At 42.5% G+C, this 23,434-nt stretch overlaps 1 protein-coding gene across 1 annotated transcript in view; it reads left to right on the top strand.

Moving 5' to 3' along the window:
- ADAMTS6 (ADAM metallopeptidase with thrombospondin type 1 motif 6) overlaps positions 1-23,434 on the top strand; it is a 395,156-nt gene that overhangs the window by 306,361 nt on the left and 65,361 nt on the right. The window contains exons 18-20 of the mRNA XM_019517795.1: positions 3,223-3,303; positions 7,431-7,594; positions 9,622-9,760. Of these exons, the coding sequence (XP_019373340.1) occupies positions 3,223-3,303; positions 7,431-7,594; positions 9,622-9,760 (384 nt within the window). The remainder of the gene's footprint in view (positions 1-3,222; positions 3,304-7,430; positions 7,595-9,621; positions 9,761-23,434) is intronic.

Raw genomic sequence — 23,434 nt, forward strand, 5'->3', positions numbered from 1 at the left:
AGGCCTACGCAAGGTTCAGCCCCTGGTGTACTGAGCATGTGTGCTCCATGCATGGATGTGCAGTTTTGGATGTCTGTAATGGTGAGAGTTTCTCGTTCTGCAGGGTCTTTTGTCTTTCAAATGCTGGGTTCTTGTCTCTGTTCCTGGGTGAGGTCCGTGGTTCCTGCATGAATCAATGCAAGGTGATGGCCCAGTCGTTACAGGCCATTCAGTAGAGGCCTGCTACCATTGTATTTCAATCATTCCCAATTATTCTCATTCATCCAGGAACCAATTTACATGGGAGGGGTACGTGACTCATACAGTTGCAACATGGGATGCCCAGGCAGAGGACACAAGATGGAGGCTTGACGTATAAAATGGAAACTTGACATGACTTTGGTTCACTTACAAACACAGGCCTAAACCATACAACATCCATATGAAACAATACAAATCAGTATGAAAATGATAATAATACAATATACAACAGTAAGAATCAATACAAACCTAATAATAATACAATATAAAACAGTGGATATCCAAGACCAAAAACTTGCTACCAAAATAAAAATGTTTAAAGCTTATCCTAAGTCTGAGGTCACTTATACTTATCTATAGGGAATAGAGAGGGAGAGAAAAAGTCAGAAATGTTTGAGGAAGGGGAGGGAATGCATTTTAAAATAAAAAAAAAGAAGAAGAAAAACTGGGTGTTTTGCTACACGGGCATTCACTCAGGAAGCATTGACACATGTTCTAGGTTCCTCCTCCTCCAGAGTGGGGTTGGACCTGCATCTCTCTGCCTTTTGTGACAGGGAGACAGGCGCCTGTCACTTTTAAGTGGAGAGTGCAGTTAGCTAAATTTGTTGTGTGGGGCTGCAGCAGAGGGTGAGCTGGCCATTGAGCAAAGGGGAAATCCCTGTGGGTGTCTGGGGAGCCACCTGACTGGAAGGGGCAGTGCTTAGAGCCATATAAAAACCAGTGCCGGGAGCAAGGAGGGCAGTTTGGCCCTGCAGGTTTCAGGGGAAGGAGCTTTTGATGGAGAGGGGTTTCAAGAGAGGTCCATAGGCACCCAAGCTACCCAAGGGAGCTAGACAGACAGCTAAGGAGGAAATATGGATTGTGGTGGGGTATTGACCCAGAGTGGGGATACATTTTAGCTTGGAAGTGGTTTGCTTATATTTATATTATGGTTGAGTTTAAAGCCAGGGGATTGAGTTGTGGCTATGGGGTGGCATGGCAGCTGCAACGGTGCCTGAGAGGCATGTCATGTAGAGCCCTGCAAGGGTCGGGTCAGGGACCTCAGGGGGCTGAGTGGCATGCAGGCAGCCTTACCTAGGTCATGGACTCCAGGGGACTGAATAGCAAGCAAGGGTTGCCTGAGTCAGGGATCCCAGGGGGCTGTCACAAGAGACCAGGGCCAAGGACCTGGAGTCCAAGATGGTGAGACCAGGGCCAGAGGCCCAGAGCCCAAGTGGGTGAGAAAGGGCTAAGGCCCAAACGCTGAAGTCTGAGGCAGTGGACCTGGGCTGAGGGGCACAGCTAGAGAAAAGGGGCCAAAGCCAGAATGGCTGAAGCCCTGACAAAGGTTTGAGGCGTGAAGGGATCAAGTGTTGCATTGGGGCCAGGGAAACCCCTCTGAACTGATACAAAATAACACCTCTGAGACATGGGCATGGCTATAGGGGAGGATGGAGGCCACAATTATTGCCTCTAAGGTGGCTTGTGCCCTAACGGATGAATAGGGCCAGGAGGGCAATGATTTATGGGCATGACTGGTACCAATCATGTGGACAATAGACATCTGAGAGACTGAGGCTCACGTTGGGACCCTACGGTGGCCTCCCTGAGTGTTATAAGATACATGAAGACATGGCAGGAAAGATAGAAAAGAGGATGGCACCCCAAGGAGCTGGAGTGGGGCAAGAGTAGCTTGGCCATCAGTGGGCATCACGGCTACCCCAGGGGCCTGGGCCTGCTATAATTTCCACAGGTTAGGCTCTGCCCAGTCCTCTTTCCAGTCCTGATCTTGAAGCTGAGCCATTGTATGCTACATTTTCTAGCCATTGGATAAATTATATGGAGAGTAATGTGGAAGTTGCTGCCAAATTGGGGACAAGGGCCTTTTCCCTTCCAGAGCAGCACTGTTACTGAGCCCCACAAAATGTAATTAATTCCCTGCTTCCTGGTCCCATATCTTCCTCTTTTGGCTACCCAGCTTAAAAAGGAAGGCTGGAGAAGGGACTGGACAATGCTGAAGTTAGGAAATTAAAGAGATGTAGGTTCAAGCCCTGTCTGTATGAAGGTCTAGTATCTCTCCTGCTTTCTGGACAAGTGCCCTAGGCTATTGGCCTACCTCATGTGAGGGCCGTCCTCCTGTATCTGACACTTGCTAATCAAGGTTTTTTGATGGACACAATTTTGGCACATATGCTCACCTTGGAGAAAATCATGATGACCCAACTACCTGCCTAGCCTGAGCACAGACAACCATATGTGCTCAGTAGCATACGTGCTGATGCACTGCACATAGAGTAGGGTCACAAACTGTGCTAATGTTCCAGAAATGGCTGGTATGCAGCTAGGTAGCTGCCATTTGGGTGCATAAAGTGAAACAGGATTCTGCCCTTTGGCTTTATGTCAAATATAGCAATATATTGTTCTCTTCTCATGGATTTCAGTGCATGTAAACAAGAACTGAATAATTTCTGTGATGCATTCATTATGGTTTGTGGGGAACTATATGTTGATAAAATCTTACTCAGTTTTGTTTTGTGTTGTTGATTTTAATGGTTGGGCATATAAGAAATTTTAGGAAAGGGCTGGAAGCTTCTCTGTATTTGTCCACATTTTTCACATTATCAAAATCTTAAGCAAATTAAAGTACTTTAAAGAGTACTTTATTTTACACTTGTTGAAATAAATTACTTTGTTCTGTTTAATAGTCAACTCATAGTTCAATCATTTAGTTCTGAATAATTGTTTAAAGGGCTTTATTAGTATTTTAAAACAGGGGACTTATAGCTGCTTGTTCTGTTCTTGCTGTTGTTTTCATATTGTCTCCAAAACATAGAAAGTTCTCCATTATGGTACATGAAAAACAGTGTTCAGTTATCTTGTCTCATATAAAAGTGGATCTCAGATTCTATGTAAAGTATTAGTACTGGATAATTTGTTAGATGCTAGTTTCAAAGTTCAAGCTGAAGGGTAATAACAATAACAAGGTTTACCTTTCCTTTATAGGGTACATGGAAGTTGTTCAAATCCCAAGAGGCTCAGTTCATATTGAAATAAAAGAAGTAGCAATGTCAAAGAACTACATTGGTAAGAGGCTGGTTTAAATACAAGAGCTTAAATAACTGCTTACTGTTTTGTTAAGTGCTTCTCTGGTCTGGCTAAGCTGTGTTTAGTGCAGGAGCTGGGAAGTATTTGCATGTCCTTATATCCGTAGTTTCTGTGCATCCTACACTCTTCTGTGTACTTATCTTCACCATGCTTTTGTGAAGTAGGGTAGTATTATCAGTAACATTTTATAGATGGAGAGAGTGAGGCATAGAGGAACTATGCAACTTGTTCAAGGTTACCAGTGATGGAGCAGAGAATATAATTCAAGCTTCCTATATCTCCTTCCTCTCTGAACATAGTTTGAAACATACTTTTCACTCTCCCAATCCTGGGGCCAGATGTGCAAACCAGGCCTATGGAGTGAGCACAAGAGAGCCTTCATGCCTAGAAGTTTCCCAGACCTCTCTTGCATAATATTTGGTTCAGAAACATAAAAGAGAACACATTTTTCAGTTAAAAATGCTCCAAAAAAAGGATGAGTCAGTTTTCCAGCAACCTAATGATCTGACATTCCCAAAAGCTCTTATTTGGTTAGGCAGCAGATCACTGACTAGACTTTGCCAGTCTCTAGTTCACAAGAATTCAAATAGCTAGTGACACAAATGATTGTGAAGGACAGAGATGTGTAGGAGAGAATTTAACTTTGCAGTTTTGGGTTGGAGCTAATTTATCTAATCTGTTTGCTGTAGTTAGTGTTCAATGCAGGCTTCTTTCTCCCCTTGTAATTCAGCAAGACTGTTAGCTTGCATCCTTTTTTTTTTTTTGGGGGAGGCACCATACCTTCTCCCAGAAGTCAGTTACAACATCATATTCCCTCCAAAAATATGTCAATATGCATTGCTAGTAAAGTAGCATTTGAATCCCACAACCAACAGTTCAAGCAGTGGGGAGGGTATTACAGGATATTCTAGTACAGATGTTTCATGTTAAGAACCAACTTCAAAAGGGCAGTTTGCAACTGTAAAGTCTACAACATGTTAATACAAATACAGTTGACACATAGATACAAATTAAGGCACTTGTATTTCTATTTTCCTGAGTATATAAATCAACTGAAATATAGGTATTCTTTTTAGCTACTGAAGTTCATTTTTCAGGTGCAAATTGCACCAAACCATATCTATTTTGTAAAGAATTTCCCTCAGTATCTAAAATAATATAAAGATTATTTGAAAAACATTTTTATTTACAAATCTGTTTGAAAATGAAGGACAATCATGTTGCTTTATTTTGTGAAACAAAAACCTGCAGGGATATTTTTAAAAAATTGACTATTGCACTGAGATTTAAAAATGTAAACCATTATATCAGGTTGTGTTTTTTCCTCATTTCCATTTTTAAACTTGCTGTCTTGTTGACTTAAAGTGATTGAACACTTTGAATTTTGAGTAGGTAAAAAATAGAGCTATATGGAAGCATAACATCAAAGAAGTATTAGGAAAAATTCTTACCAAACTTTTGATATCCAATTCTGGTTTACTAAATTTTCATACACATACTTAAAATAGATGAGTAACTGCAAGTAATGCTGCTTTCTTCTAGTACTATATTATGTAATAACTTATTCTTTCTTTTCTCAAAAGAGTTTGATGGTAGTTTGAATAGTTTGGGACTGAATGGGAGGTTGTGAGAAACTACATAATAAATACATCTAGAGGTGCACCAGTATATCGGTCTGATGTGAGATTGGCACCGATATAAAGAAAATTGACTGCATCAGAAATTAACTTTTTTTGCTTGATGTGGCTGGTAAACGCCCTGTGCATGCACGTAGGTGGCGAGGAGTACAGCCTGGTAGCATGGAGAGCTGCATCCTGGTAAGTCTGTTGTGGTGAAAGGCGAGTGGGGAGGGAAGGGGCATGCAGAGGAGCAGATCAAGGCCCCTGCGGTGAGGGAGGGAGCGAGGCTGTGGCAGGCACTGCCTATCCATGGATGGGTGGGACACGGGATGGAGTTGCAGCTCATCCAGGGGGTGCAGGGAGAGGAGGCAGCTCCTACTGCTGCATTAACCCTGGGAGGGCATGGTGGGGGGCATGTGCCCCTGGATCTGTGCAGGGTAGAGCAGGCTGCCACTTTAGGCTAGGACCGGGCTGTGCTGGACTCTTCCCAGTGGGGGCTGGGCCCAGCTCAGCCCCAACCTGCAGCGGCAGCCTGCCCTATCCTACATAGATCATGGGGCACATGTCCCCCGTGCCCTCCCAGGGTGCATGCGGCAGCGGGAGCTGCCCTCCCTTCCCTGTGCCCCTTGGACAAGCTGTGGCTCCAACCCATGCCCTGCCCCGCCCTGGCTGGTCAGCCCCTGCTTCAGCCCCACTCCCTCCCTCACCCCAGGGACCTTGATCTGCCCCCTCCTTCCCCACGCCACTTCTCTTTTCTCCCCTTCCACCACAACAGACTTACTAGCTGGGCACTGTTCTTCAAGCTGCCAGGCTGCATATAGGAAATCAGATTGGGATCGGCTGATATGCCTCCTTAAAAATTGGCTGTTGATACTGGCCACAAAAATCTCTATTGGTACACTCCTAAATACAACTCTTCTCTTTGCATTGCATTCTCTTTCTCTTACCTGGTTCACTGATATTAGAACCCCCTCATAGTCAGCTAAGGAATCCTGGAAGAGTGAAAATTTGAGGGCCAAATTCTTCTCTCCGTTATACATCATTCTAAAATAACTCCCATGAAATCTATGGAGTGAGATGTACATTGACATAACTGAAAAGAAAAACTGGCCCATGATAGTTACTTACCTTATTCCTATAAGCTGTGAGCAAAATCCTGAATTTCTTATTAAGGTCAGTGAGAGTTTAGCCTCCATAAACACTGATTCCATGATTTGGCCTTCTATTTTAGAATTGTCACTTGCTACTATAGACAAATGTTGCTGGCAAGCAAATGTAAACCCCATTCATAACCTTAACCAAAGAGGTCAGTAGTCTCAAATGAGCATTCCAAGCAAGTCCTTTGGCTATGCAAAAATCTATTTAGCATTTTAAAAATAAAAAGCCCCTCAGCTGTAACACTGTATCTAGAATCCGTTTGCCTACTTTTGTCAAAAAATGAAGATTATATTTAAAAAAAATCTTGTTTCAAGCTGCCTTAAATATGATTATAGATTTGCTGGAACTTTTATTTAATTCTTGACTAAGAAATAGATATTCTACATGCAGTGCTCTGTTGATAACATCTTATGATGAAATAACCAAATATGTTAAGAAAAAAAATAGCCAATGTTTCGTTTACTAAGTTAAAGTTGACTAAGGTATTGGTATTTATTACTAACTTCCTGCTGACATAAATTATTTTCAGCAACTTGATATTTTTCTTATTAAAAGGTAGATATTCTGCTTAACCATAATATGGACTGTAATTGAATTTGTATGTTCACTGGGAATAGAATGTCCAATTGACTTGTTCTAATGCTAAAATAGAGGCCACATTTTTATTCTACGATTGAACAGATAACTATCTTCCATACTATCTGACCTTACAACAGGGATACTGAGAAATCATCTGGGTTGAGAATAGGTGTTTTATTTTGAATAACATATTCGTTCTGGGTGCATGCTTCTAAAGTTGAATAGCAAAGGTCAAAGATAAGAAGGCAAATGCTGCTAGGGGCCTATTTGAAACTACACCTGCCAGATTTGAAACTTCTCCATCTATTGTTTTATTTGTTATGCTTTTGATTGTTATACTTAAAGGGCATGGGTTATAAATTTTGTTTGAATTTTGCTCACAAATTGTCATGAATTTAAGGGCCATGTCAAATTTTTAAATATAAAAGAGCAGATTGCAGGTCCCCTCAGCAGAGATACAATTCTAGCACGCACTACTCTATCTTGATTTGTATGGCCTGTACATGTTGACCTTTGTAGTCTCTGTAGATCACACCTGCATAGTGAAGATGATGACAGAGTCAGTATTGTAGAATTCCCTGGGCCACACTGGCCACTCTACTCCAAGGAAAAGGTTTTACATTGCTTTGAAAATAGTGGTATACAACTGAAGTTCACATACACCTTGTCAGATTAGTAGCTTAATTTGCAATGGCTTCTCTATTATAAATGCTGCTTCCAATTTTTAGGTGGCTTGTATTTTTTTTTAAGCTTTAAAATCTGAAGAGGATGACTACTATATTAATGGTGCCTGGACTATTGACTGGCCTAGAAAGTTTGATGTTGCTGGGACAGCTTTCCATTACAAGAGACCAACAGATGAACCTGAATCTTTGGAGGCTTTAGGCCCCACTTCAGAAAATCTGATAGTCATGGTAAAGTTACAATTGATATCTTTCTGAACTCTAAACTATGCATTTGTGTTCCAGGTGTTTTGGGGCCATGAATTGAGTAAAACTGAGTAAAAATACTTGACCAGTTTGGGGCGGGGGGCTTTGGATACGGATGGGTTAGCTATGGTGGTGAAAAAGAGGACAAAGCAATGAACTAATTTATTTCCGTGATGCTGTAAGAAGTGTAAATAAGGATTCCCATCTAGTCTAATGCGTTTCACAGGTCCTCAGTGCAATGGTAACATAAATTTACCTGCGTCCAGTTCTGGGCGCTGCACTTCAAGAGGGATGTGGCTAGCATTGAGAGGGTCCAGAGGAGGGCCACTCGCATGGTCAAAGGGTAGTGGGGCAGGCCCTCGGAGGAGAGGCTAAAGGGCCTGAACCTATTCAGTCTCCACAAGAGAAGGCTGTGAGGGGATCTGGTGGCAGTTTACAAACTCACCAGGGGGAACCAGTGAGCATTGGGGGAGGCTCTGTTCTCTCAGGCACCACCCGGGATTACTAGGAATAACGGCCACAAATTGTTAGAGAGAAGGTTCAGGCTGGACATCAGGAGACACTACTTTACAGTCAGAGTTGCCAGGCTCTGGAATGGGCTCCCAAGTGAGGTGGTGCTCTCTCCTACCTTGGGAGTCTTCAAGAGGAGGCTGGACAGATATATATATATGGCTGGCGTGATATGATTTGGCTGGGATGATATGACCGCAGCTCCCGTACCTGCCCGGGGCAGGAGGTTGGACCTGATGCTCTGTTTAGGCTCCTTCTGATCCTAAGCCCTATGAAACTATGAAATTGTGAACTAGACTTACAGTTTGCCCATACCTTATGCTGAAGCATCAATGTATAAGGTGAGATAATTGTACTGGAGTGGGTGCTCTTACCTGTGTGGAGTAGTTTCTTCTTCCATCACTAGCCCTGTAAATTTCAGTAGGTTTAAACATGTTATGAGTGTGTAGTGTTTTGCAAAGTGAGTTAAGACTAAGTAATTTGTGTGGATTTTTTTAAATAAATTATTTTGCTTTGAGTAGAATTCTTTTTTATGCTGCCTGCTGCATATCTGCTTTTCTCAGCTGCTCAACACTACTGACTTCCCTACTGGAAGTTTTCCACACTTTTCTCCCTTATAGAGGTACAGATGCCTTAACCAACTGTAACTGGAGGCGGGACAGAGTAAAAATATCTCTGAGAGTCATGTTAATATGTATGGTAAAAGCTAGTGGCAGTAATAAGATGTTGTCATGTCGGTGATTCAGGGCTTGTTTGTTTGCCAGTACTGTGTTGGGCAGGTGGTATGAGGATATATTGTAAACAACAAGAATTAGTGATGATTCTGCATAGTTCTATGTTGGGATCTGTGATGAACCGCTCACAGCAGGAGCTTTCCTTCCCTTTCAGGGCATCAGTCTGTGCTTGCCCATCTGCCTAACTAGACCTAGGGAGTCATGGGAATGCTTCCATACTTTCTGCACCTTCGTGGATCCTAGAGCTATTGTTGATAATAAACTGAATTATCATTTTTGTTGTTACAGTAATGCCTAAGATATAATCAGGTGAGATCCTTGTTAGCTCCCTAGCCACTGTGTGGATACTTCCCTGTACAACAACTCAGTATGGAGGATGGAAAAAGTTTTTTAAACAGTTGTACAGTCAGCCACAACATGGTCTTTTGTTATTTTGGGCCTTGAGAAAGTCATGAAGTACACAGGAATTTTATGAGACCTGCATGATTGGAAGTGTTGGTATATTAAAAAGCAATGAAAATTCACAATTTCTGTCCTTAAGGAAAATTTTGAAGGAAGAAAATCTCACTTCATGCAAAAGAGAAAAAACTGTGTGTGTGTTTAAAAAATTAGTTGAGATTTCTTTCTGCAAGGCCTCAATGAACTATTGTGGCATTTTTACTACTTTCTCTGTTCGCAATATATAACACACACTCAGATTAAAAATACCATTTTAGTTGCTCTCTGCTTGCCTGTTTTAATGGGATAACCAGTTCTTTTCAACTGCAGATTTTACTACAGGAACAGAATTTGGGGCTAAGGTATAAATTTAATGTTCCCATCTCTCGCACTGGAAGTGGAGACAATGAAGTTGGCTTTGCATGGAATCACCTGCCCTGGTCAGAATGTTCTGCCACGTGTGCTGGAGGTAAGAGATGTACCAGACAACCAATCTGAAGGGTAAGCTGGATTGCATAACATGCTTTGCTGCATCTTTGCTTCAGTAACTAATTGAAACATTTTTTTCAGATCTTCATCAAGCTTTAAGTTGGTGAAAGAAAATATTTTGATTATCGTATGTTTTCAACCTCATGTAATTTGTGTGGATTTTTAAAATTAAAACAGTACATTCTGGCACAGTGAGTTTCTGTCTGCAGATGCTTTCCCTGAGATTCTCTTGAAGCTAAGATGTTTGCTTTTCACAGAAGCTTTCTTTATAATGGACATCTGATGATTTAAGAAATGAAATGAACAAGAATCAGAAGGCAAATAGAAGGCATCTGTAACAAAGGAATTGGTGTATGCGTGCTTCATGTGATCCTAGCCAGGACCTCCTATCCTCCAGCTACCAAAACAAAGCATGCATACTGGTAGCCTTTCTCTAGCAGATAGCTCACAGTTGGATGATATTTCCCAGGCCATAGCAGTATCTGAGGACTGTTTTCTATTGGCAGTGGTGGGGGATATTTGGGTGGTCCCAGGTGATTTCATCATGGGTGCCTTTTGCCCACAATTTATGGTATTCCTAATCATCCTCCCTCTAGTGGTCACCAAAGCAATTCTTTACCTCTGGCTGGGACAGCAAGACAGTTGGCTTCCTTCAAAGCCAACAAGATTGCTGCATGGACTGGTGAGTATAAGTGCCCTGTAAGCAATATATTTATTCTCTCTGGAGACTAAATACCTGGCCTCCACAACAGGCATTGATTTCAAAGCAATGAGACCTCTAAATCCATCCATGGACTTTGGTTTTCTACTACGTAGTCCCTTTTCTGTAAAAATATTCTGTAAAGATATTCTTTAAGGAAAACTAAGGGAAATTAAGGGAAACATACTCTGTAAAGATTAAAAGTAATTGATTCCAAGTATTCATTTTGTTTCTTTCTTACTGATGGAGATGATAGGGCTTAGGGTTTTCTTCCTCATAGTATCCTTTTGTTGCATCCCAAAGTGGCCCTTACTATTCATTTTGCAGTTTAATGCCAACTTTGTTTGTGCTTTTGTACAAGACACAAAAGTTAAATTTCCTCTTCAGTGGAGTAATAGAGAAATTTGTTTGAAATTAAAAATACATGGGGAAATGTAGGCAAGGTACTTAGATTTTTTTTTGTTTGTTGTAGTTTTTTTGTTGTGTAGTACATTAGTGACCATTGTAGAATAATTAAATTTTAAACCGGAAGTTGAAAGGAAGAGGTGGATGCAGGAAGAGTTCATTAGGATAGAAAGGTAAATCCAAGAATAAGGAGGCTACAAGTAATGAACTCCCACATCTATAGCAGGGATGAAATCTTGGCAGAACTTTAACTAATTTTAATAGAGTGAAGATTTCCCTCATGACTCTTTTGTCATGCAAACTATTCTGAAGTATTCTGTGTCAGGAATACAGAACTATCCTGAAGCAAGAGATTGGCACAGATAATTAAGCCAAATGTATGAAAGACTAAAAGGTGATTACATTCGAACCGTATTTGTGAATTTTACTCAGCATGAAAATTTATTTGGAAGCAGTTCATGGTAGCTAAAATAAGACCCCTTCTCCTTTCAGCTTAATGTGCAAAAATACTGTGGTGTGTGGCAAAGCCCAACTTGTGCCTGTCACTTTAAGAGGTTTAAGCAGGCTGTGGAGCATCTGGCAGGTGCGGTTAAGCCCAATTAGGCAGTCACATGACTGCATTCCAGATTGGATGAGGGCTGGGCATCCAGGGTATAAGCCCAGGCCATAGGAGCTGAGCTGGCAGTTGCATCTAGGGAGCCAGTGGAGCAATATCACATAGCCTGAGGAGAGCAGCTCCCGGAATACCTGGAGGTTAGGGTAGGAACTATGGGGATGGAGGAGGTTCCTGTTAGTCCTGGGTTGACACAGGGCCCAGGTCCACTGCATGGGGCCTGAAACAGGGGCCAAGGCCTACTGAGTGGGGCCTGAGGCCCAAGGACTGTAAAGACCAGTGGCCCCAGTGTGGAGCAGAGTACTGGCCCCAGTGTGGGGCGGAGCAGTGGCCCTATGAGGGGCAGAGTAGTGGCCCAGAGAGGCACTAGAGGCTGAGTTCAGCCCAGTGTGGGGCAGAAAGCCAGAGGCCACATTGACTAGGGCCTGTGGGTGGCCTGAAGGACTGTGCATATGCCAGCTGGAGTGTGTAAGTAATGTAGCCCAAAGGACCATGGGCAGGGGTAGGACCTGAAGGATTGCATGGAGTAGGGAAGAATGGGTGGTGAGGGCCAGGAGTGGGTGGAGTGATTGAGGCCTGGCAAAGGGCAGAGTGTTAGAGGCCCAGCAAGAGGCAGAATTTACCCCAGCAAGAGGCCAGAGTTGTCAGCAGTTTGGATGCCATCTGTGAGGTATGGGACATGGTGTAGGGATGGTGCAGAGCCGTGTATTTGGCCCAGTACACCAGGGCCACAATTGGGGCAGCCTCCCATTTTAACAACAGGGTGGACTGACCTGGGTAGGGGCGGGCCAGTGACATGAGTGGCCTGAGGGTGGAGCTTGTAGTCACCCTGCTGTCACGTAGTGATTGATTTTTTTTTTTTAAATATAAAGAAAATAAGGCCTATTCAGGAAATCTTTGTTTCATTGTAGCTATCATCATGTAAAACGTCTTTTTTCATATATCAAAAGAAGAGAGATTCACAAAACTTACTTAGGGAAAAATAGAATGAGGTAAGAGACAGTTTTTTTAAAATACGATAATTAAAATAAGGGTAGAAAAACTCTAGAAATACATCTACTGTTTGGATATCTTTAATATATGACTACTAGCTATTGCAATTTTACCTATACAAATGCTATCTTTTCATTCAACCTATGTTAGAGATTAGCAAAACTTTTCTAATGCAAGTATTGATGACTAAAATTTAAAAATCATGGTAATAAATAAGGAAAAAAATCAGTGGGGAAATTGGTAGCTGGGCTACTTTTATCTTTGAGGGGCTTTAAAATATTTTTTATTAAATACAATGATGATTTTTAAGGTGACATGGGGTAGAAGTTTTCAAATTTTCCTAACTGGCTGTTACTGTCCTCTTATAAGATGCAGGTCATAAAGGCTAGGTACAGACAGTCAAAAAGCCTGCGGCTGAATCGATTCAGTCTTTGCAGGTTAGTCTAAGGTGCACAGATTAAATTGAAACAGAAGTGAGCAGACATTTACCTTTTGATTCAGGAAATGCAGCCACATGCCTGCAGTGGATCAGGCCAGAAACCAAGGGGTGCTGGAGCACAGGTCTCTGGCTGTGTGTTCACTTCCTCTTCCTACTGCCCCCAAGGTCTCTGGGATTTGCAGTACAGAATTACAGCAGCAGGACTCTGCAGGGTTGCTCATCACTTCCTCTTTTTGCTTCCAGGTGCCTCTGGGATTTGTAGTGCACAGTTGTCAGCACTAAGTTTGAGCAGGGAAAGGGGTGTTTAACTCCTCTCCCTGGCTCCAACCAGAGGTTGCCTGGGGGGGCAGTCTTCCCCCTGTAGACTGGGCTGCATCCTCTTCTGGGCTTGCCTTCCCCCACCCCTTTGTCAGCCAGCCCTCACTACTCTAGCTAGGGAGCAGAGGCATGGGGCCAGCCCTGCTCTTTGGAGCAGATAGCACAGCACAGCCCAGGGCTACAAAGCATGCTGGGATGCTGGGGGACTGTGATTTAACTTGAACCAGGAAGGGGTCTAGGACAGAAGTTTCATAAACCGGTTTGACCCAAATCAGTAAAATTTGATACTACATTCAGCCAGGTTTATCTTAAACCAGTTTCAGCCAGTTTTGAAACTGATTTATGTACACTGAGCTTCTGTTCTGTTACAGGTTTAAATCAGGTTCTGATCACTTAAACCAGTTTATGTGTAACTTTGTCCCTAGCCAAATACTGTAGGCCAGAATCTATTCTACCTGTTAGGCACACAAGTGGACTTGGGTACCAAAGCATTATCCTATTCCACCCTACTTAAGTCATGGAAAAAAACATTATTACAAAAGGTGGCTAAGTGCTCCTTCCTTGCCTTTTTGTGACTCAATCTAAAAGTTAATGTGATGGTATATTACAAAATATGCATTCATGCATTTTTATGGACTTTAGCAGAATAGAATCTAATTGCCTTTAAGTGCCTAAGTTCATTTAGGTACCCAAGAGATGGAACAGGATCTGGTGCTACATGTTTCAGAATATGCATTCCATCTTGATTCAGGAACATTGTAATCGTGGGGCTCCACCTTCCCTATACCCACCCTTACCACACACTGGATGTTGGGTCTGATTGATTTTTTCAGGGCACAGACCCCTTCTGGCCAAAGTAGGGTTACTCAAAGATGGCCAGGGGCCAGGAAAAACTCATTGAGTCAGGCTCTTGCTACTCAAACTCCCAGGGGTGGGGGAAGCGGTACTGTCCTAGATCTTATCTCCAGCAGTCAATTCACAAGGCAGTTAACAGCCAAAAGGAGAGTTCATGCTTCAGTGTCCCCAAAATTGAGGTCCTAGATCAGTGTCAAGGCAAGTATCCTGTTGGGGCACTTTGCCCTACCTGTCCCTTTAAGTCAGAGCCCTTATTGTTCCTGCCCAAAATCAGGCAGTCAAATTAAATCCAAATCAAAAGAAAAAGGAAAAGAGGAAAGAAACAGTCCCTTTGGGGCCCTATGACATCACCCTCCGCTCTTCAAGGGATTGGCCCTCTGGATCCCCCTCCACCTGCCCAGCACCTACTTGGCAGCAGCTTTGACCAGATTCAGGCACACGACCTCCATGCTCCAGCAGTGGGCTTCCCTCTGCAGTGGCCCACCCACCACCCATACCTCTTGTTGAGTACCTCTGTACTGCAGATGGCTATAGGCAGGCACTGGCAGGAGAGTCCATGATCTCTCTGCTTCCTGGACACCAATGTCTCTCCCAGGCTGCCCCTCTCCAGGGCTGGAAGTACCTGTCTGCACTCACCGGTTGTCAATCCTTAGGGAGCATTGACTCCAGAAACGTGGTGTGCTGCTCTGTGCTGCCATGGTGATTCTTTCCTCTCCTGAGGTAAGTACAGGGGGATTGAACGTTCTCCTCCTTGGTCTTCCCTCCAGCCCCAAGGTCTTCCTTGTCACAACTTCTGACACCCATCTGGCCAAACTGAAAGTTGCCAGCCAGGGCACTCCAGCAGCAAAATAGACTATATCCTTGAAAGACCGACCTAGATACCCCACAGGAACCTCCTCTAATATATATACAGGTTTCCCTCACTTTATGTGGGTTCTGTATGGATTTGCTCTTATGCAGTGAGCCTTTTTATACCAAAAATTTGTTTTATGCAAGGTAAATTCCCTCTTATGCGATTGGTATGGTGGAAGCCCACAGTCAACTGCTTTGTGCAGTGCATTGTGAGAGTGACACACACCAAAATATAGTTTCCTGTGTGGATCTGTGCTCCTCGCTTGTTGTCTGCGACATGTGCTTCTGTAGTTGCCATCCCCATTATGGTAACATTCATCACCACCCTGTGCTTGTGTGTATGGTTTGCTGTTGGTGAGTACCAAAATTGTGCTGAAAAAGTGGTAGAAATGGGTCTGGGGGTCAGTACGGTCAAGGTCTTGGAACGTATCCTTATTTGCTACATTGTAAAGTGGGTTCCCTTTATGCGAATTTGAGTTATGCGCCATTTTCCAGGAATGTATGTATAGCATAAAGCAAGGGAAATCTGTATTAAAAAAAACCCCTACTGACCACACACCCTTGGTTGTCATGTACCATCCCACACTTGAACCTATTAAGAAAGATCATCAAACAACTACAGCCTATACCTGAAATGGACTGTTCCTTGAGAAAAATAATGTGAACACTCTCACTCCTGACCTTCAAACAGCTTTTCAACTTTACCTAACTCATCATTAGAAGTAAACTCCCTGCAAGTAAACAGGCACCTAGTGGGACACAGCCATTTCTCAACAATAAAAGGCATATGAAACCTGTCAACATATCTCTACTGCCACAACAATCAATAATCCCCACAAACAAAACCATTAGAATCTACAGATCATACACATTTATTCTAGAATGTAGAATACCTCATTCAGTGCAACAAATGCTGTCATGGAAACCATGTGGGTGAAATCAGACAAAAAACTATACACCAGAAGAAATAACCACTGAAAAAAAAAGATAAAGCCGAGAGAGAGAACACATGTAGGAGAACATTTTTCATAGAAAAATCACCCCCTGCCTGACCTCACAGTTCTAGTGGTCAATGGAAATTTCTCCATCACCTTTACAAGACGAGCATGGGAATGGAAATTCATCAGCGTATGGGATGCTAAGCACTGGGGACTGAACATGACAATGGCATTATGGTCCATTATAATCTTCCTGATACTAACTCCTATACTTCACAGGCCATAATGACCCTACTTAATAATCTTTTGTTCCATCTGCTTTTTAGCTTAGCTGTGTCTGCTACTGTCTTGGATGCCTTAGGAAGGATACTGTGATACCCAAAAGCTTACCTACGTCTACACTGACGGTACAGTTGGTCCAATAAATTATTTCACCCACAAGGATTCTTGTCCTGGAGAACTGGATTCTGGCACAGCAGAGGTGTGTTTAAGTGATACTAAGCAGTCACTTAAACCAAGCATTACCTAAGGGATCGATCATTATGTGTTCCTTGTTTTCTTGGTATCTAGAGATCCTGGGGCCTGATTCACAAGAACTCTAGACACCAAGAAGACTGTTGAGCACTCACAATGACAACTGAAGTCAGCAAGAGCTGTTATTTCAATATTTAACATGCTGTATAATACCAAGTACCCTGAAAAATCAGGGCTCAAGTATCTAAAAATGGGCATTCCAAGTGAATGGAAACTTTTGACTTTAATTTCTTTATTTTTGCCTTCCATCAAAAAAGTGCATTCTTACCAGCCCTCAACTCAAGTATTATAAAGATTAAGTAATGTCTTTCAGAGTCCTTGAACTTTATAATGATGGGATCCATTTTACAGTTCATGGAAAAATTCAGAATTCGGTATTTTAACAAGGATTTAATAGTGTGCATTTAATAAAGCATAAGGTCACATGTTTAGAAATGAAGATAAAACAATACTGAGTGGCTCCTCATTATTTGAGCATCATGATTCTGTGCAGTGCATGAGGCAATGAATTTGGAAAAATATTATTTAAATAATATATTTGATTATGTAGAAGATTGTATTATAACATGCATACAGAAAATGGGCAAATTAAGATTGCACAGACATCTTTAATTTTGGCTCTTCCTCTCTTTCGGGGAACCTTGATAATGTTCTTTTAATGTAGATTTGTGTAGGCCTCTAGAATCAATGTTGACCTCTAAAATATCCCTAGCTTAATTATACCATGCCCAGAGTTTTTATAACCTCCAGACCCTTTTGTCAGTTGATCCATTAATTACCCTTGTCAGGAGATTAGAATTCTGCTAGGTGATCCTTGTCCAGTTACCAGTTCACTTGACAGAATCAGTTGGTTGGCTAGCATATCCACTGAACTTCTTCAGTAGATTTTCTCAATAATTAATGAGTCTTGATAGTCCATTTACCCACCCCAGGCATACATGTTAGTCCATTGATCACCTATTCCCAACTCTGAGCATGTCTTTGGAAAGAAGTGTTACCCTGAGGTCAGGCACGAAGCAGCATTTAACTAGGCAAACTAAATCACATATAATATTTCATAAAAATAATGCAGATTTCTTCCACATTTTCTTGAGGATGTAGAATATTTATTTGAATGTTGTCTGTGCTCAAATGTATTGAATTTCAAACTTAGGATTGGAACTTCACAAAAAATGGGATTCCAATTAATTCTGATTATTTTTGGAACTCCTTTCCCCTTTTGATTGGATAAGAGATGCAGTGCACAAAAATGAAAAATGTGTGGCAAAGGTAGAAAGCTAGCCACACTTTTCCAAAGGTATGTCTACTGCATACTGTGGTATAGCATAGGGTGCAGATAGGAAAAGAATCCAGAATTTTAAGAAACAACTTGAAAGCAAAATTGGGGAACAAGAAATCATCCGCAGATTGGATGTTGTTAAGTATGGTCTCAACAGAGACTCTGGATTCGTTTACCATTACTGGGCATCTTTACACATACTACAGGGGTTGGGGGGAGATACTTTAATTAGAGCGGCTATGAGAGCCACTCTAATTAAAGCACCTGCATCTCATGTATACAGAGTCCTGTGCTTCAGAATGGTGGTGGGGTTTAAATGGTTTAAATAAAGCTTGTTCAAGGAGCTTTAGTTAAAGTGCCCCTGCTGCCATTTTGAAGCACGGGGATGCTGAATACAGGCAGTCCTCAGACTTACGACATAACTGGTTCCTGACAACCGTGTCTTAAGTACAAACATTGTAACTTGGAACTAATTTTCCCATGGATACAATGTTATAGATGGTGGATTGGTTACCATGCTGGACACAGCTGCTTCCAGCTGGTAAGTCTGTTGTAGTGGTGGGGTGGGGCAGATCAACACCCCTGCAGTGAGGGAGGGATTGGGGCTGGGCTAGGGCAGAGGATGGGGCAAGGGCTGCCCAGCTAGGGTGGAGTGGGTGGGTGCAGGGAGGAAGTGGGTGGCTCCTGCTGCTGCGGGTCACTGGTCTGGGAGCTGCTCATTTGACAACTCACCCAGCGACTCACCGCTTCGTGCCATTAGTCCAGGAGGTCATGGGTTGGGGCATGTGCCCCCAAATCTACATGGGACAGGCAGGGACGGGGATGCACCAGGCTATGCTCCAAGCCAGCTATGGAAGGCCCTGGGAGTAGGGGCTATACCCTCCTGCCACCTGCCCAGCCAGGACAGGGCAGGGAGAAGCTGCATCTCATCCAGGAGACACGCAGGCAGGAGTGGCTTTGGCTGTGTTGCCTATGGACAAGTGGTGCGCAGCAGCTGGAGCTGCCACAGGCTCCTCCCGCCTCCCAGATGAGCTGCAGCTTCACCCCACCCCACCTCGGCTGGGCGACCAGTAGCAGGGCATGGTGGGGGAATGTGCCCCCGGATCTTTGCGGGGTAGGCAGCAGAACGGGGCCTATGGGGGGGGCTGCAGGTGCCCTGAAATTCACCATAGTTCCCACCACCCATCCAGAGTACAGCCTGGTGCAGCCCTGGCCCCTCCCTACCCATGGAGGTCTCGGGGCACATGCTTCTGCTGCCAGCCTAGAGTGCCGCCAGCCTGGAGTACAGCCTGGTGCAACCTTCCCCCCCATGCCCTCTTGGACCAGCAGTGCACAGTGGCGGGAGCTGCCCCATCCCCTCCCCATGCTTCCCTGCCCAGCTGGGCAGCCCCTGTCCCAGCCCCAATCCCTCCCTTGCTGTGGGGGCATTGATCTACCCCCCCCCCCAATAATTCCACACCGCAGCAGACTTACCAGCTGGAGGCAGCTGTGTCCAGCGTCGTAAAGTCGAAACCCCATCAAAACCTTGAAACACTGTTGTAATTTACAAAGGTCGTAAGTGATATTTGTTGTAACTTGAACAGTCGTAAGTTGAGGACTGATTGTACATAAGATATGGAGGCTGCTGGAGTTTGCTAATTAGCATGCTACAGCAGACTCGATTAACCAAGTCTGCTCTGATGCGCTGTAAATACAGTGTGTTGGAACAGCATCCCGGCATCTAGAGGCACCCAGTTGGACTAGCTTTTATAACCTTTATGTCCCTTAGTGAGTTAACTGTTGTTTATCTGTTTTGATGTCTTCAACCCACCTTTGCCTCTCTCAGCAGTAGACCTTGCCCTATTCTCTCCCTCATCTGTCATTTGTATTTAAATCACTTAATTCCTTTATTTAGTACACCTGCTCTGTGCAAGTCAACTCAGCATCAAACAAAGTAGGCTGTTACCTATGAAAACTTATGCATTCCTGAATGAGTTAATCTCTAAGGTACTACCCTGCCCTGGTTTCTGACTGACCTCAGACAAACATGGCTAACTGCATCTCTCCTCTGATAAGAATTACAGTTTTTTTGCATAGAAGTGAGAGAGGTTAGCCTTACTGCCTCACTTAAATTTCTGTCATTGATACTAGTAAAAACTTATCCTTAAACTTGAATTCAAATCAAAACCCAGGGGAAACATAGAAGTTAGCGTTATCTTCTAAACAGAGATGTTGTTTGCATACAGTAAAATCTGTGCTTAGCTAGACTTGTAGAAAGAAGCTTTATACATGAAAATGAATAGCTTGTCTAGGTCTGTGAAGCAGGTATGCTTGGGCAGAACACGTGCATTGCCTGCCCCCACTACCAGGCACAACAGGGGTTAGATGTGTTTAAAAATGTCTTCATTTTTATTGGGCACCTAGGACAATGGGTCTTGGTAAACTGACGGAAGGACAGTCCAAAAAAATCAAATGCATTAGGTGGGGGGCTCACAAACAATGTTGTTGAGGTGAGATAAATATATGCCATATGTTCTTGCATGCAACACCTTCTCCCCCAAAATCATCCCCCCAAGAATGGGGTGCATGTATTAAGCAAGGAAACTGATTTTTTGCCCAAGATACCTTGATTCGACTTCTCCACAGTGCAGCAGCTTTGACATTACTAATCAGGCAACTGAGGGAGCCAATTGACTTTAATGGCTCATTGTTTTTCACTCTCTAGGTATCAGTGATCATCTCTCCTTTTTAATGGTCTTGATGTTCCACTAATTAAGATAAGATTGCCCTTTTTAAGGGCAATTTTGCTGCCTGCTAGCTGCTCCTGGGGCTTCTCCTGTTTCACAAACTTGGAGACTTTTCGACTTTTTTCAGCATTATAGGGGTTCAGGTTTGGTTAAGCAGGAAAGGTAGGGTGAGGGAGCTGAAGGATTAGGGTCTGTCCCTGCTCCATGCAGCCAAAACTAGACAAAAAAATCCATCATGCTTTTTAAGAACAAGGTGTGCTGGAGTGTGTTGTGTATGAGAACATATGGTAAATAGAAACAAGAATACAGGAGAATAAATGGAAAGCAACAGAATGTGGTATACAAGTAGAGCCTTCAAGGAAGGATGAAAATGAGTGAAAAAATAACTAGTAGGAATGAAAAATGGAACCCAAGGATTAAAGAACAGAAATAAAGATGAACTAGAAAGAGAAAAAAGGGAGAACAGCATGAAAAGGAAGCCAAGAGAACATAAAAAAGTCCCACAGAAATATGGAAACATAGGGAGATAATGGGAGTAATGGTAGGAGAGATAGGAATAAAGAAATGGCAAATGGAGAAAATGGGAAGGAAAGTACATACTATTTAGATTATTGAGTTGTAGTTTAATCCTGTTCTACTTTTTTCTTAAATGATGCTTCTTAACTCTCAAATACGAAGTCTGTGACTTTGTCCAGGGAATTTAGCAAGGTTCATAATTCCTGCCCTAGTGCCTCCCTTGCTCTATGAGGAAGTAATTTGCCTCTAGCCAGTAGTATGCAAAGAAATATTTCACAACTTTCCAGCCTTTTTAATTTATCAAGAAGTCAAGTGGAAGCTAAGTAGGAAAGGAAACGCAATAACATTTTCTATCATAATGTGCTGAATATTAGTCTTTAGTTGAGGCATTTCATTACAGATAACCTGAAGGAAAATTGGATTTTTTCAGATGAAGTTTTCAATCAACACATTTTAAAAAATAAATAACCGGCTGCTTTCCTTTCATGATAAAATGGTGCCCACTAATTTTCTTCTGTGCTCCCAGAAGATTGTAAAACTGTCTCTGGACAAATAAAATATACTTGCCCTCATCAAGGAAAATGTAACTTTAGTTCTGTGATGAATATCTTGTGATCTGATGAGTGAGCTCAGAAAGTATGTCTGGGTTAACCAGCATGCACTAGTTTTAGTGATGCAAAACTTGCCATGTATTGGTATTGGCATCTTTATAATCAACTGTTACAATCACAAACCACAATTTTTGGGGGTTGTTTTTAAAAATAGATATAGCATGTACATGCCTGCAATTTTAATTTAAGAATAAAATGTGCCCCATATAATTTTAAATTTGGCCACTGAAAGTCATGCAGACTATTTGGAAATTGAAATCTGCAAAACATCTCCAAATCTACAGGGAATATGGTCACTAAACCACTAGTGTTTTATTTTCTATTACACTTGCACTGACCAGTCATAAGGACATTTTATGTCTTTTATTATATACTATAAATCTGTAGATTTGAAAGCACAGTGTTTCTGTCTAACTGGTTGCAATTATTCCCCCATGGGTTTAAATGAACTTGGTTTGCAATGTTTTTCAGATTATTTGAAGAAAAGCCATATTCTCAGGGAAGAATTGATTATTTAAAAAGACTCCATAAGGTCCACAGGGATAAACTAGACCATGTCTGTTACCTAAACCCACAATATTGACAACTTTCTCCAGTTTTTTGTTGTTGTTCTAAAATTAAAAGTTTAAAAGACAGTATTTTAAGTAGCACTTCAATTTTGTGGTAATGATTTAAACTTTCCTTAATCCATGTCTTCATTTTCGAGTCGTAAAATATACTCTGTACTGCAAGGTGCTACTAAGTAGCTTATTTAACACTGGATCAACATATTTTTTGGCCAGGAAGTCCTCATCTGGGTTGTCTGCCTGGTATGGATTAAAGATTCTTCATTGTATGAATGGACAGTGGTGAGCACTGTCTTGTTTGCTTTATGAAACTTTACCTATATTGGACTTAGCAACCCTGGCGGTTTAAAATTGAATTGAAAGCTGAGCACAGTAAAGCTTTGTGAACACTTTGTGTTCAAAGTGCTTTCCTACTACAAACTCTTCAGAAATGAATTTCATAGCTGCCAAGTTTCAGCTACAAGCCCTAGGGAGATGAATATGATGCTAGGGGGAAATTTGGAGGAGTCTACTGATCTTTAGTAGGAATGTATCAGTACTGTTCAAAAAATATAATGTAACTTCATAAAGACCTTCAGTGCATGAATTTATAGAACAAAAAAGTCCCATGTTAATTAAAAATATTTTAATACTACTTTTAAAAATGATACTAGTTGGGCGCATCCAGACTTGTGTGGATGGTTGTTTACCCAGGAACAACCAACAGTGGTGCACCTTGTGCCACAGCTACTTGTCCCCAGGGACTGCCTGTGCCACACGCACTTTGGCTCATGGCAAGTTACCTCAGAGGCAGTAGAGAAGGCTGGGGCCAGCACTGTGCTGGCTGCAGCAGCCTTACCTGGGGTCCTGAGGGCCTCCTGGGGCTGCAGCCATGTTGATCCCACCAGGCAGAGCCTGGTTGGCAGCCACAGTGCCACTCTGGACAGCCGGGCTCTGATTTTCAGCAGCATGTGTTGCCTGTGTGTGTGCTGCTCCATTTTTTTTCTCCTGTGGATTTTTTTGAACCCTGGATATCCAGGGGTAAATAAAACCTGTAGGAAAAAAATCCTGGAGTAGCACACGCTGGCAGCACAGAGGACACTGGATTGTGCAGTACGTGGTGCTGAAAACATGTTTGCGGCACCACATACCTCATGACTCTGCTCATCTGGACATGCCCATTGAGGATAAAGTCATCTCTAGAGTAGCACTCTCCAGTTCTGAGAAGAACGGTGTGCTCAGAAATTGAAAGGATTAAATGTTGGTCTATTTGCCATCTAGTAACTGTTAACTAGCAACTCTAGGAGAAAGAGGGCAATTAGCATTAGTG

This window comes from Gavialis gangeticus, unplaced genomic scaffold, assembly GCF_001723915.1.
Source record: "Gavialis gangeticus isolate Ggan-Ray unplaced genomic scaffold, GavGan_comp1, whole genome shotgun sequence".
NCBI lineage: Eukaryota > Metazoa > Chordata > Crocodylia > Gavialidae > Gavialis > Gavialis gangeticus.